This window comes from Crocodylus siamensis, chromosome 3, assembly GCF_052110815.1.
Source record: "Crocodylus siamensis isolate JL-2025a chromosome 3, ASM5211081v1, whole genome shotgun sequence".
NCBI classification, from domain to species: domain Eukaryota; kingdom Metazoa; phylum Chordata; order Crocodylia; family Crocodylidae; genus Crocodylus; species Crocodylus siamensis.
Genome location: NC_143397.1, coordinates 188,620,489 through 188,634,696, shown reverse-complemented (window position 1 = coordinate 188,634,696; position 14,208 = coordinate 188,620,489). Strand labels below are relative to the sequence as shown.

At 44.0% G+C, this 14,208-nt stretch overlaps 1 protein-coding gene across 1 annotated transcript in view; it reads left to right on the top strand.

Annotated features, from left to right (window-relative positions):
• ATP6V1H (ATPase H+ transporting V1 subunit H) overlaps positions 1 to 14,208 on the top strand; it is a 76,399-nt gene that overhangs the window by 45,510 nt on the left and 16,681 nt on the right. Inside the window, exon 13 of the mRNA XM_090039965.1 lies at positions 13,271 to 13,384. Coding sequence (XP_089896091.1) covers positions 13,271 to 13,384 — 114 coding nt within the window. The remainder of the gene's footprint in view (positions 1 to 13,270; positions 13,385 to 14,208) is intronic.

The following is a 14,208-nucleotide window of genomic DNA, read 5'->3' as shown; positions in this document are numbered from 1 at the left end:
TTAAAGCTTTACCAGAATTATGTTACAAATTCCATATTTGTGACTTAATCTTGGAGATAAGAGTTTTTTTCATTGCAGAAGTAACGGGCAGCATTCTTCTATACAAATTAAATCTGTCTAAAATCATTCAGTTTCTTTTGAGGTTTACTGTGCTTCTCTTGAAAATTCCTGTGGTGACTTCTCTGATAACAATCTCCTCTGGTACTACAGTTCCTGTAAAAGGTACCAATAGAAAACACACAGGTAAAAATGTAAATATCTGTTGGATTATGAAGGCTGACAAACTGTTGTGCTGCATACTGAGTAAACAAAACTGTTTAATATTGCAATGGTTGGTTAACAGAAATATTGAGAGAGATTTTTGGTAAAAGACCATGCAGTTCTATGTGAAGTACAATTGTATTCGTTAAACATTGCTGCAGTCTCAGAACATTGCAATCTCTCTTGGTTAGTCCTATGTAGATTTTTCACAAATTAAGTGAGAAGATGTGTTATCAAAGCCATATGTATGTGTGTGCATAACATGTACATATAAATCAACATCTAATTTAGCCGATTCTAATTATATTGATGTACTTTTTGGCCTTCATCTTTGAGACCTGGGTGGGTGGGTGAGTGGGTGTGTATGCATATTAGTTTCTATAGGTAAAAAGTGATCATCTGTTACTAGTTCTGTAAGGCTTAAAGGAGGAAATTGAAATGACTTCTAGGAATTGGCACAATGATTTCTTGCATGGGTCAGTGCTTCATCTAGATTGGTGTCCTGCAACTGATTGCTGCCAGTTCAGTAATGAAGGATAATTGACAGTTCTTGTACAATTACTCTAGCTACTCAAGCTACAAAATTATGTCCAATAATAAAAATCCAGATATGGCCAACAGACTACTTGTGTTGATCAGTTGATTAGCTTGTGCATAATCCAAAAAACCCTTCTGACCATGTATATCTGAAGATGGAGAACATCAAAGATTATTAACATTGCCTCAAAATAGACAAGAGTGTATATTTAGCATGTAACACTACCAGACCAAGGACAGTTAAAAGCAGGATCCTTAATGGACTTGTTGTCATAACCCAGTAGCTTGCAGCTACATTCTGTAGCCGTCACACCCTGCAAGCCAAAGTTGTATTCTCTTGATGAATTCAGTGTGGTTCTTACCCTGAATGGTACCAGGTGTGGTGAAGAAAAAACATTCCAGCCAGTTTCAAACAAGTTTGCATAATACCCTCACACTTAATTTGACTGCTGCGTTCATTGGTCTCTTATAGGAATAGAAGACTAAACAGGCCATCTCACAAAGGACCAACTAGGAAGCCTTTCCCTGCTTGGTTGGTAATTGGCAGTTAGTTGTTGGTTGGTTATGGGGATAACAAGCCTTTATTTTACTGGACTTCAGAAAATGTAGGATTTTGAGACTAAATTACTAAAGCACAACATATAACTTAAATTTAATGACCCATTTCTTACCAGTAACTTATATTTTAGCATACAGTTACTTTATTGTTTTCACACTCAGTTCAGAATTATTGATATTTTACACTTGCACTGAATCCTTTGGCACTGGATTCTCTTCAGTGGTTCAGAAGAATAACAGCGTATCCATTTTTGGGGCAAAAAATCAGTTGTGCGAAGTTATTGTGTCAGAACTTTTACAGAATCACCCTCCAAGTCTGTAAAGAGTAGAGGCTGATTATTTAGAAACTAAAAGCTTTCCAGTTATCTATTGCATACAGCAGAGGCTTGGAATTCATATCCTGGCTATTTATAATCCCTTCTATTTGCTTGAGAGATGTTCATTAAATCAAATAGCGCTATTTTGTTTAGTGGTTATTTAGGAGTACTATACCAATTTAACTGACTTGAATTGCCTTTTAAATTTTTAAATGCTGTTTATCCAGATCCTGAGCAATATAAATTTAGGAAAAGCTTCTTTAAAATATATGGAACCGTACTGAAGAATTTGTCCTGGCTCACAGTGAATGCCGGTGATAATCCCTGGCTCAAGCTGTGTATGGCCTACCAGCTCACTCAATTCCTTTTACACGGGTACGAACTAGAAAGTAGGAAGCAGAAGTTGAGGGAGAAGGAATCCTGTAGGAAAGGGATGATGACAAACCAGTATCTGAAATACTAATAGAATTGAAGGCAAGGTAATACAAAGTGTGTTGTCTTTGGTAGTTGTTACTTCTCAAATTGTACTTCATATATGAAAGCAACTACAGTAATAACAAACTGCTTATGCAAAAGTAGGTCAGGTTATAGTTGCCATAGGGACGCTGACACTATTTTCAGACTACTTAAATTCTTAGCTGCATTGCCATTATTACCTGGAACTTTTAGCTTTATTGGTAAAAATAAATAAATAAATAAATAAAAATAAAATAAAAAAAACAAACCACAAACTTTTAGCTTTTGTCTAAGCTCTTGTACTCTTTGGCTTTCATGTCTGTGAAACAATGTTTGAGTGGGGTGTCCCCTTCCCCAGCTCTCTTTATTTCCTCCACAACTTGGTTTTTTAAACAAAAGCCCTATAATGGAACAAGTTTGTTGTGTTTCATGGCACTTATTACATAATGGAAGCTTGAGGGGAACCCAAGAATGTTTTGTTTGGTGACAGTTAAATAGTTGAAAGTCTGCCATAAAAATGGTTTCCATAGAGGCCAGGGCACAAAGCAAAGCTGCACAATGTGGATTTAGAGTGTGTGTGGGTGTGTGTGTGGGTGTGGGTGTGTGTGTGTTGGGGGAGGAATTCCCTGCCATCAGAACAGCCAGACAGTAGAGTAAGCTGCCTTGGGAAGTCATGGATTCTTCACTGGAGGTTTTCAAGAGCTGCCTAGGCATTTCTCTGCATGTATATAGGAAAAGCACATACTGCATTTGTGCAGGGGACTGGACTAGGTGATCTCTGAAGTCCCTTCAAACCCCACCATGAATGAAAGGGACCTGGGGATAATAATAGACCACAGTATGAATATGAGCCAGCAGTGCGATGCTGTAGCCAGTACGGCATATAATACCCTGGTATGCATTCATCAATGCATTTCCAGCAAAACCAAGGAGGTGATTCTTCTGCTCTGCTCAGCACTGGTGAGACTGCAGCTGGAGTACTGCGTTCAGTTCTGGGCACCACACTTTAACAAGGAGAGAGTCCAAAGAAGAGCCACGTGTGTGATCAGAGTCTTACATGGCAAGCGATACGAGGAAAGGCTGAGGGATCTGGGACTCTTTAGCTTGAGGAACAGAAGGCTGAGAGGGGACCTGATAGCAGCTTACCCCTATACTATGAGAGTACATCAAGGGCTCAATGATCAACTGTTCATCATTTTAACTGAGGGGAAAACCAGGAATAATGGCCACAAACTCCTGGAAGACCGATTCAGGCTCAATGTTAGGAAAAACTTCACAGTAAGGGTGTCACAGATTGGAATAAGCTCCCTCCAGAGGTGGTGGAACCACCTACCCTGGAACCCTTCAAGAGGAGACTAGACAGTCACCTTGCTGGGGTCACCTGAGCCCTGGTTATCTTTCCTGCTTGGTGTAGGAGGCTGGACCCAGTGATCTGCCGAGGTCCCTTCTGGCCTTGCAATATATGAATCTGAAACCAACACAAGTTTTTTGTTTTCCCCCCCCCCCAAGTTACTAAAGTATAAATACGAAATTTGCAGCAAAACAGACTGATTGTACACTGTTTATTTTCTGTTAGTTTATGAAACTGAAGCTCATGTACTCCTTTATATTTTTCAGGACTTAATTGTTCTTTCAAGACCTGAGAGATGTAATAAGAATGTATACCTTATAAACTTATATAAATTTTATATGATGTTCCTTCCCCTCAAACTTCTTCAAAGCATTAAGAAGTGGTTTAAAATATTGCGTTGAAAGGATAGTTGAAATGCCACTGCTTTGTGTATTGTGGGTAGTTGTTTCCTTCCATCTCTTCATGCAGCAAGAATGGAAGTGTGGGGAAGAGAGGGCACGAAGAGAAAGTGGAATATCTATTGGAGGAGTTCCTGATGGCTTTATTAGAAGGTGTGGATTTGCTGGATAAAAGGAAGATGATACTTTTGGCTGAGGAAGTGAATTTGAATAGTATAGGAATTGGAGTTGAATCAAAGGCCAGGGGAATAAGAAGAGAGGAAACAGGGGTGGCAGGGGTTGATTTTCCCCCCCCCCGCCCCCAAGTTGTGGTGTTGAAGAGGAGCATGCTGATTGGGTGACAGTGAACATATAGTGGTGCACTAACATGAACCTTTTGTGCTTTTATTTACACCCTTAACTTCATGTTGGTGAATGTACAACATAGAAAGGTATGGAGTAGGGCTGGAGCGTTTTGTAGGTGTGGTGGTTTCAGGAAATACCAGAGCGGTAAGTGTTGCTATTATTTTTCCTTTTTGCAGGGGTTTGTTTTTTGTGATATCTATTATTGGACTAACTGTATAGTTGAGGGAGAAGTTAGACAAGCTGAGTGCTATTTCAATCCCTTTTTCCCTGTGCTCCCTGCCCCATCTGCTGCTCTGTTCCCATGTGTGATCTGCTGTGCCACACACAGAAATGACCCATGCCAGCTGTAGCTGCTGTTGGTTGGTCACCCCTGGCTTAAAGGAATGGAGGAAGGCTGTAAAGTAGGAGCACAAATAGGTTATCAGGATTAGCTTCAAAAAGAGAGAGGTGTGGTAGAATATGTAACCTAATTATGTGGAAGAACAAGACCATTCAAAAGGGCAAAGGATCATAACCTGTGAAGTGCTGGGAGATTAGCAGAACTAGCAGATAGATTGTAATGAGTAGGGACCTAGTAAATTTACAGGCCCCAGCAGCTGATAACATGGCTGGAACACGGCTGAGGCTCCCATTTCACAGTCGTGTTATGGCTGGAGCCACTATTTTGAAGGCCAGAGCAAAACGGGCCCGTCAAGCCTCTGGCTTAGGCGTACTGCATGTCCCACCCCTTGCAAGCATAGATTGAAAGCAAGAGCTGGAGCTGCTTTGCTTGTTAATTCAGTAATTATCACCCTCTTCAAGGAGCAGAGGGGGATTTTAATTACTGAGTAAACAAACAGTTTAAGTGTGATAATTAAACAGTTCCCCTACCCAGTTGAAGTGTAAAACTAACCACCTGGCTAAAAATTCATAGATTTCATAGACATTAGGGCCTGAAGGGACCTTGTAAGATTATTGGGTCTGCCCCCCACCCCCACCCAAGGGGCAAGAAGTCAGCTAGGGTCAAAGGATCCCAGCAAAGTAAATGTCCAAATGTTTCTAGTGTCCAGAGTAGGTGTTTGCACCACCTCGGGGCAGGGGGCTCAGACGGTAAAGAATTTTTTTCTTTATGTCCAACTTAAAACGGTCTTGCAAGAGTTTGTGACTGTTTGACCTGGTCATCCCCTGGGGTGCTCTGGTGATCAGGTGTAACCCCAGATCCTGATGCATACCCCTTAAGTACTTTATAGGCTGTCATCAAATTGCCCCCGAGTCTGTGCTTTTCCTGGCTGAAGAGTCCCATAGCTCACAGCCTCTCTCCATAAGGCCTGCTCTCTCACCCTCTGATCATATCCATGGCTCTCCTCTGGACTCTTTCAAGCTTCTCCATGTCCTTCCTAAATTGTGGAGCCCAGAATTGGATGCAGTATTTCAGCTGCGGCCTCACCAAGGCTGAGTACAGCAGGAGGATGACATCATGGGTCTTGCTCACGATGCATCGGTAGATGCAAGCCAGAGTTTTTTGTTCACTTTGCCAGCTGCAGTATTGCTTTGGTGGCTTATATTCATTTTGTGATCAATCATGATCCCCAAGTCTCTTTTTGGATATGATGCTAGCAAGTGTAGCATTGGCAAGCCTAAGTGTGATGTGGGTTTTTATTCCCGAGGTGGAGCACCTTGCATTTCTCCTTATTGAATGGCATCAGATTTTTCATCTGCCCACCTTGCAAGTCTGTCTAGGTTGGTGTGGATCACCAGCCTATCCTCAAGTGTGGAGACACTTCCCCAAAGTTTGGTGTCATCAGCAAGCTTGGCCAATCCCCTCTTTGACACTGATGTCCAGATTCTTTATGAAGACGTTAAAGAGTACAGGTCCAAGAACGGTGACTAGTGGCATCCCCCAAGGCTCCAAGTGCCATGTTGTTTTGGTTCCTTCAGCTACTACTCTCCGGGTCTGACCTTGGAGCCAGTTCCCCAGCCATCAGACCTGTGGAGTAGTTGAGGCTGTGGTTTCCCAACTTTTCCATGGGAACATCATGGGAGACCAGGCCAAAGGCTTTTTTGAAGTCCAAATATATGACATCAACCTCTTCCCTTCTATCCAGGTGACAAAGCAAGAGACAATGAATTTTAAAAAATACCAACTGGCAGGCTTTTCCCTGGTTCCCCTCTTTTCCCCTCCCCTTCTGGAAACAAGATGGGGAATTTTTCCTGCCTCTGTCTTTCCCCCTCTCCCCTGCCCTGCTTCAGGAGATGGACAATCTGCCTTTTTTTTTCTTTGTCTTTGCTCCCTTCCCCCTCATCCTGCCCTTCTAGGAGACAGCTTTTTGCCAGCTCTTTGCTGACCTTTTTGAACAAAGCTGGTTCCCCTTGCTTTTTCACAGGGAACCGGCGATTTCATGGAAGACTGCCATTTACACAATTTCCATGAAACTGTGTATTTGGTAAGTTCCTAGTAATGAGCCATAATGCCACCAATCAGTGGTGGTTAGTGTCCAGTGAGATCAAATTGTACTGGAACAAAAAAATTACAAAATCTATAATACCTCTGGGGACAATAAGGTACTTCATTAGGTGTTCAGAGTAATTCTTGCACATTCTTTTAAACTATAGGAAATATTTTTAATTTATCTGGGTCAAAAACATGTTCTAGCTTTCAAAAGCCTGCTACTTGTTAGACATTTTGACTTGCATAACCTGGATCTGTTGGTAAAATGTCATATGCATGCTTGTACCAGGTACAAATTGACATTAATTGGATCCTTAAGAGCAATACTGTGATACCTAGTGATAGGAGACAGTGGCATATGGAAGTCATTATCCCAGCAGCTCACTATACTAAATGATAGATAAGACTATACCCTACAGGACATGCTAAATTCTGCAGAATAGACATTAACAAGCTATAGAAATAAAATACACTGACTGTGGCTAATGAATACTCTTGTCCCTTACATCTTAAGTACAGTAAAGAAATACATCTTCCTGTTGCAGTTTAATATAATATTTTCTAGATTTGCAGTAAGTTAGACTGATGCAATGCCAGCCTGATTTTTCCAGATAAATTCTGGTAGATTTAGAAGTTTGGAACCCTTAAGAATACTGATCCTTGAATGCTGACCTATACAGTGGACTTTAAATTCTAGAGCAAGATAAATTAGTAAATGAAAATCAATACCATTAGGCAGTAAATATGGTAGAATCGCATGCATCTAAACAGAAATGCCAGAAGAGTTATACTTCATTTAATTCATCTGTTTAAATGCATCTCTGGCCTTGCAAAGACATGGCAGTTGTAAAACTTTGCAATAAACATTTAAAATCTGCCGCCCTGACCCCTTTGCCTGGGAAGTCTGCTGCTTCCTGGGGGCCCGCATCCGAGACATTGCGGAGAGGATCCCGCAGCTCCTCCGGCCCACAGACCACTACCCCATGCTCCTTATTCATGTGGGCACCAATGACACGGCTCGGAGCACCCCAGCCAGGTCATGAGGCGCTACAGGGAGTTGGGAGCGGGGCTTAGGGGTCTGGGAGCTCAGGTGGTGTTTTCGTCGATCCTCCCAGTCTCGGGCTATGGGCTGAGGAGGGAGAGGAGGATCCACGAGGTGAACCAAAGACTGCGGCGCTGGTGTTATCGGGAAGGCTTTGGCTTCCATGACCACAGCCCGCTCTTTGGAGAGAGAGGCAGCGAGCTGCTGGGAAGAGATGGCCTCCACCTCTCTCCCCTGGGGAGGAGGCTCTTCTCAGCCAGGCTGGCTGACCTGCTCCACTGGGCTTTAAACTAAGCCCGCTGGGGGATGGGGGGACTACTGCCCCTGCTGGCCCGCTGAACGGCCCTTGCAAAGCCATCGGACCAAGGCACTTAAAGGGGCACCTAAGGGAGCCCACCCCTGCCCCAACCCTGGTACAATCTGTGGGCAAGGCAAGAGCCCCCAAGGGGACACTTGCCTGCCTGTACACTAATGCCAGGAGCCTGGGCAACAAGCAGGATGAGCTCGTCCTCCTGCTCAGTGCAAAGAAATATGATGTCATTGGGATAACGGAAACCTGGTGGGACTCCACCCATGACTGGACCACGGGTATAGAGGGCTATCCCCTATACAGGAGGGATCATGTTGACAAAAGGGGCGGGGGTGTAGCTCTCTATGTGAAGGAAAGCTACGTGTCCCTACAAGCTGATGTTGGCGACCGGCATGGACAGCTAGAGACCCTCTGGGTAAAAATTCGTGGGGAATTTGGCACAGGGGACACAACGGTGGGAGTCTACTACAGACCTCCCACTCAAAGTCCTGAGCTTGACCAGGAGTTCGCCCGGGAACTGACTGAGGCCGCTTGCTCCAGGACCTTGGTTGTCATGGGTGACTTCAATTACCCGGACATCTCGTGGGAAGATCACTCAGCTAAATCTGAGCGGGCGCAAAGCTTTCTCTCGTGCGTGCATGACCTCTATCTGACTCAAGAAGTCTGTGGGTCAACGAGAGGCAAAGCGCTGCTTGACCTGGTACTGGCTACGGGGGACGACCTAATCGGCGACCTAGTGATTGATGGGAAGTTGGGTGACAGCGACCACGAGCTGATCACCTTCACCATCCGCCGTAAAGCTGGCAAGTCAGTCAGCAACACAGAAGTCCTTGACTTCAGAAAAGCCGACTTTGACAAGCTCAAGAGGCTAGTCAGTCAGGCCCTCAGGGACCATGACCCCAGGGAGATGGGAGTTCAAGAAGAGTGGTTGCTTCTCAAGGAAGCGATCGTCAGTGCACAAGCTAAATCTATTCCAACACGGAGGAAAGGCAGCAAGAAGTCACAGCAGCCCCCCTGGCTCTCCAGGGACCTAGCGGACCTACTGTGGCTAAAAAGGAAAGCCTACAAAGGATGGAGGATGGGATTCACCTCCAAGGAGGATTATTGTGCACTGGTCCAGTCCTGCAGGGAGCAAACCAGGAAAGCCAAGGCTGCAACTGAACTCCAACTAGCTTCAAGCATCAAGGACAACAAAAAGTCCTTTTTCAGATATGTGGGGAGCCGGAGGAAAAGCAAGGGCAATGTTGGACCCCTGCTAAACCAGATGGGGCAACTGACAACTGACGCCCAGGAAAAAGCCAACCTATTAAATAGGTACTTTGCGTCAGTCTTTCAGTCACACGGGATGCCCATGCCTGCTATGGGACAGGGAAATCTGGGTAAGGGGGATCCCCTACCCTCCATCAATGCTGACCTCGTGAAGGAACACCTTGAGAAGCTGGATACCTTCAAGTCAGCTGGCCCTGACAATCTGCACCCTAGGGTACTTGGCGAGCGTCATAGCCCAGCCCCTGGCACGGGTCTTTGAAAACTCCTGGCGCTCTGGTGTAGTGCCCGAAGACTGGAAGAAGGCCAATGTGGTGCCAATCTTCAAGAAAGGGAGGAGAGTGGATCTGGCTAACTAAAGGCCCATTAGCCTGACTTCTATCCTGGGGAAGATCTTAGAAAAGTTTATTAAGGAGGCCAACCTTGAGGGACTGGCCCAGGCTAACATTCTAAGGGACAGCCAGCATGGGTTTGTTGCGGGTAGGTCTTGCTTGACCAATCTCATTTCCTTCTATGACCAGGTGACCTATCACCTGGACAAGGGAGAAGAGATTGATGTCATATATCTTGACTTCAAAAAAGCTTTTGCTCTGGTATCCCATGATCACCTCTTGGCCAAACTGCCCAGTTGCGGCCTTGGCTCCACCACGATCCACTGGCTGGGAAATTGGCTTCGTGGTCAGACCCAGAAGGTTATGATTGATGGCAGTCACTCATCATGGTGCCCTGTGACCAGTGGGGTCGCTCAAGGCTCTGTCCTGGGACCCATACTGTTCAACATCTTCATTAACGATGTGGACATTGGAGTCAGGAGTGGACTGGCCAAGTTCGCCGATGACACCAAACTTTGGGGCAAAGCATCCACGTCAGAAGATAGGCGGGTGATCCAGGCTGACCTGGACAAGCTCAGCAAATGGGCAGACGAGAACCTCATGGTGTTTAACACCGAAAAATGCAAGGTTCTCCACCTTGGGAGGAAAAACCTGCAGCACCCTTATACGCTTGGCAGTGCTACGTTGGTTAGCACTACAGAAGAAAAAGACTTTTGGGGGTCATCATTGACCACAAGATGAACATGAGCCTGCAATGCGATGCTGCGGCTAGTAAAGCGACCAAAATGCTGGCGTGCATCTATAGATGCTTCTTGAGCAAATCCCGGGAAGTCATTCTCCCCTTGTACTCGGCCTTGGTGAGGCCGCAGCTGGAGTACTGCATCCAGTTTTGGGCTCCACAATTCAAAAAGGATGTGGAGAAGCTTGAGAGAATCCAGAGGAGAACCACGCGCATGATCAGCGGTCAAGAAAACAGATCTTACGATGACAGGCTGAGAGCCATGGGACTCTTTAGCCTGGAAAAGCGCAGGCTCAGGGGTGATCTGATGGCCACCTATAAGTTTGTCGGGGTGACCACCAGGATCTGGGGGAACGTCTGTTCACCAGAGTGCCCCAAGGGATGACGAGGTCGAACGGTCACAAACTCCTGCAAGACCGTTTCAGGCTGGACATAAGGAAGAATTTCTTTACTGTCCGAGCCCCCAAGGTCTGGAACAGTCTGCCAGCAGAGCTGGTTCAAGCACCTACACTGAACACCTTCAAGAGTAAATTGTATGCTTATCTTGCTGGGATCCTATGACCCCAGCTGACTTCCTGCCCTTTGGGCAGGGGGCTGGACTTGATGATCTCCCAAGGTCCCTTCCAGCCCTAATGTCTATGAAATCTATGAAAAATCTTCCTTGTAAGATTTCCCAAGAAAATAGTCTCGAGGTTAAGTGCTTGAATTAGTCAGTCATTGAAATCAGCAATATTAATATAGCTCAAACTGGTATTGCTGAACTCTTACTTTTGATAAGTAAGTTTTCCCCTCTCGTACCAGGATCTCTAGCAAATTTCTCAAATGGCTAGGAGTGTGTGTGTGTGTGTGTGTGTGGTCCTCCCCGCCCCCGATTAGCACTTCATATGTATATCATCTAGAGCAGTGGCTTTCCAAGTTGCTAAACTCACTGAACACTTTTATGTAAACTCTATTGCAGTAGAAACTCTTGGCTCCATGGGCCCTGTGAGATGACATGGAGCCAGCTGACTGAACATGCCATTACCCCCAGTCTCTTTGTGGAGCCCCTGATGCTGTGTCATGGAACCCCAGTGTTCCACGGAACGTGGCTTGATAGAGAGTGTTCCAGAGGAAGGAAAGTCAAAATGAGAAACGCTAATGTTTTAAAGTATTTGGACCATCCTTCTCAAATTTATTTCTACAGTTGCCAAGGCTGCCAATGACTTTGGCTTTCTATCTTTATGTAGCAGGAGTAAAACCACTAGAGAGAGTTATTTTACTGAAGGTTGTATTTAAAAAAAAAAAAAAAAAAAAATCCGACAGCATATAAGACTACCTAACTTGCTATTTAACATTTGGTATTTTATTTAGTATGAAGGCATTGGTTAACTCAACAACAGAAAAATACTTGTACCAAAGTCATCAGGTTCTCAGTACCATAATCGATGTTTTGAAGTAATGGAAGTTCACATGAATAGTTGCACTGATTGTCATTCTCAGAAGTGTATAATTGTGCTAAAAGATTTAAAGTGTCTCTTCTGAAGTGGGGATAGGTGGTAGTCACCAGCCAGATAGTTTATCTTGCAAAGGCACATCTCCTTTTTCAAAGGAGAGCTCCTACCTTCTGATTTATGGTAGTAGCACACCTTTGTGTTGAAAGGTAGTAGAATTCATGGAGCAGGTGTTAGTTAGGAATGGTCTGGGTTTTTTCAGTACTAACAAGAGTTTGCAAGTTTGGGATTTGTTTTTGGCAGTGGCTTCCAAACTAGAGTACTGTCACCCTGGGGTACCATGAGAGCTTTTCAGGAGGTACCATGGCACAAGTGTCACCACTACTGCCTCTGCAACCAGTGTGTCTCATGTGAAGCCAGACCAAGAAACAACAGGAACACATGCTCTTACCCCATCCCTTCCTGATCTAATCTGATCTGACCTGCACACTCCTCCCAGAAACCAAGGTGTATGGGACAAACACATTCTCCTGCCTGCTTTAGATTTATCAGTAACCCTAATGCAGGTTGAAGCATACATTCCTGCCCTTCCCAGTCTGGCTCCACACAAGATACACGGGGCAGTTTGACCTCGCCATAGCAGTGGCAGCACAACTGTGGTTGAGGAGCACTGAGGTAAGATGAGGCCGTGCAAAAGTGGTTCTCAACTGGGGTGCTGTCAAATATTAAAAAACCTTATGGAGAGGTACCTCAAATCTATAAAGGTTCAGAACCACTGGTTTTGGCATGACTGTTTCATGAACGGTTAAAAATTTACAAGGTCAGCAGCAAGATAGGTCTGCTCCACTTCATTGATTTGGCTGGGCCTGGGGCAAAGATAAGATGAGTGACAGTTTTCTGCTATCTGAGAATAAAATCCCTGGTGGAATTTTTAAGAGCAGCATGGCAAAGATGTGTGGGAATGAGCCTCAAAAATTTTTGAGGAGTCTAAGATTCTCCCCATACTCCCTCTTTGGAAAGCAGGAGGAGTTGTCCACCTCCCTTCTGATGGCAACAGCATTAAGCCTGAACAGGGAGAGTTAGCAAAGCACAGCCTTAGCGTGAGAATGTGCTGAGTAGTCTGTACTTCCTTATTTTGGGAGTAGTTGATAATTGTTGAGAGTAAAGATTGAGGTAGGCTGAAGCAATGATGACTACATTTATATCCAGCCATGTATTCTGCCTCAAAAGTCCTTGCTGGTTTCTCAGCAGTGAATCTTCAGTGCACGTGTATGTGCACACATTCATTTTGAGCTAGTAATGAGCCACATGCATCGTGACAACAACAGGTTTGCTATAATGCACTATAGGCTGTGCAGAAGTGTGTGCGCGCGTGCGTAATTGAGAAACTTACTTTTTAAATCCTGTGGCATTAAGTACACAGGCTTATGAGAGAGCCAACTGGAGACCTTAAGTAATTGCAAAATATTCTAAGATATCCCCCCTCTTTCTGTCTTTCAGAGTGATAGAGCAACTTGGTGGTAAACAGCTAGTAATGAACCACATGCATCATGAAGACCAACAGGTTCGCTATAATGCACTATTGGCTGTGCAGAAGTTGATGGTTCACAACTGGTACGTGAATTTCCTTCAGACAATGGACTAATATGTTAATAGTTCTCATATTTTATGAGACTGTATAGAGAATCCAGAATATTTTATTTTTCGAGAGAGAGCATATTCTGGATATAGATAGATAGATAGATATTTACAGATACACTTTAGTGTAGTAATGAGGGCGATTTTTATATTGACCCCGGTATTTTTAAAATTATACAAAATGGCACTGTATACTGTATAGCTTTCTTATAAAGGGCACTCATGGTCTTGAGACTTCATTAAAATGGGGTATTTAGTATAATAGGATTTATTCAATTCATAGCATAAGAACTCGCGTTCCTGCTTGGTGGGGATTTTCAAAAGTGGGGGTGTTTTATTTATAATGAGGTTGTATGTAGTCTATAAACAAAACGATATTTGGGTTTTTTCCACATCTTGTTTTTGTGACAACTGAATTGAGCAATTTGATTTTCAAAAGATAGAATGCAAATCACTCAATTATGCTGGAACCCTAGAATGCCACATTAATAGCTTTTTACAACTGACACACCATAACTAATGCTTGCACAAACTGCTGGCTTCAAAGCATCCATCAACTAGAATGAATTAAAAAAATTCACTTCTCTGAATGTAGCTGTGGTGTTAACAGTTATGCTGTGGAAGCTGACAGACCCAAATTTGAGTAGTGGTTTTTGCTGAGTGCACATATTTAGCTTTTCTTTCAAAGTGGTGTTGCCTGTGTTCATGCTTGTGCTCTCAAAAAATAAATTGCAGTATTAACTATTCATAAACAGACCCACACTGACAATCTGTCAGAAAGATGGAAGAATTCTTTAAAG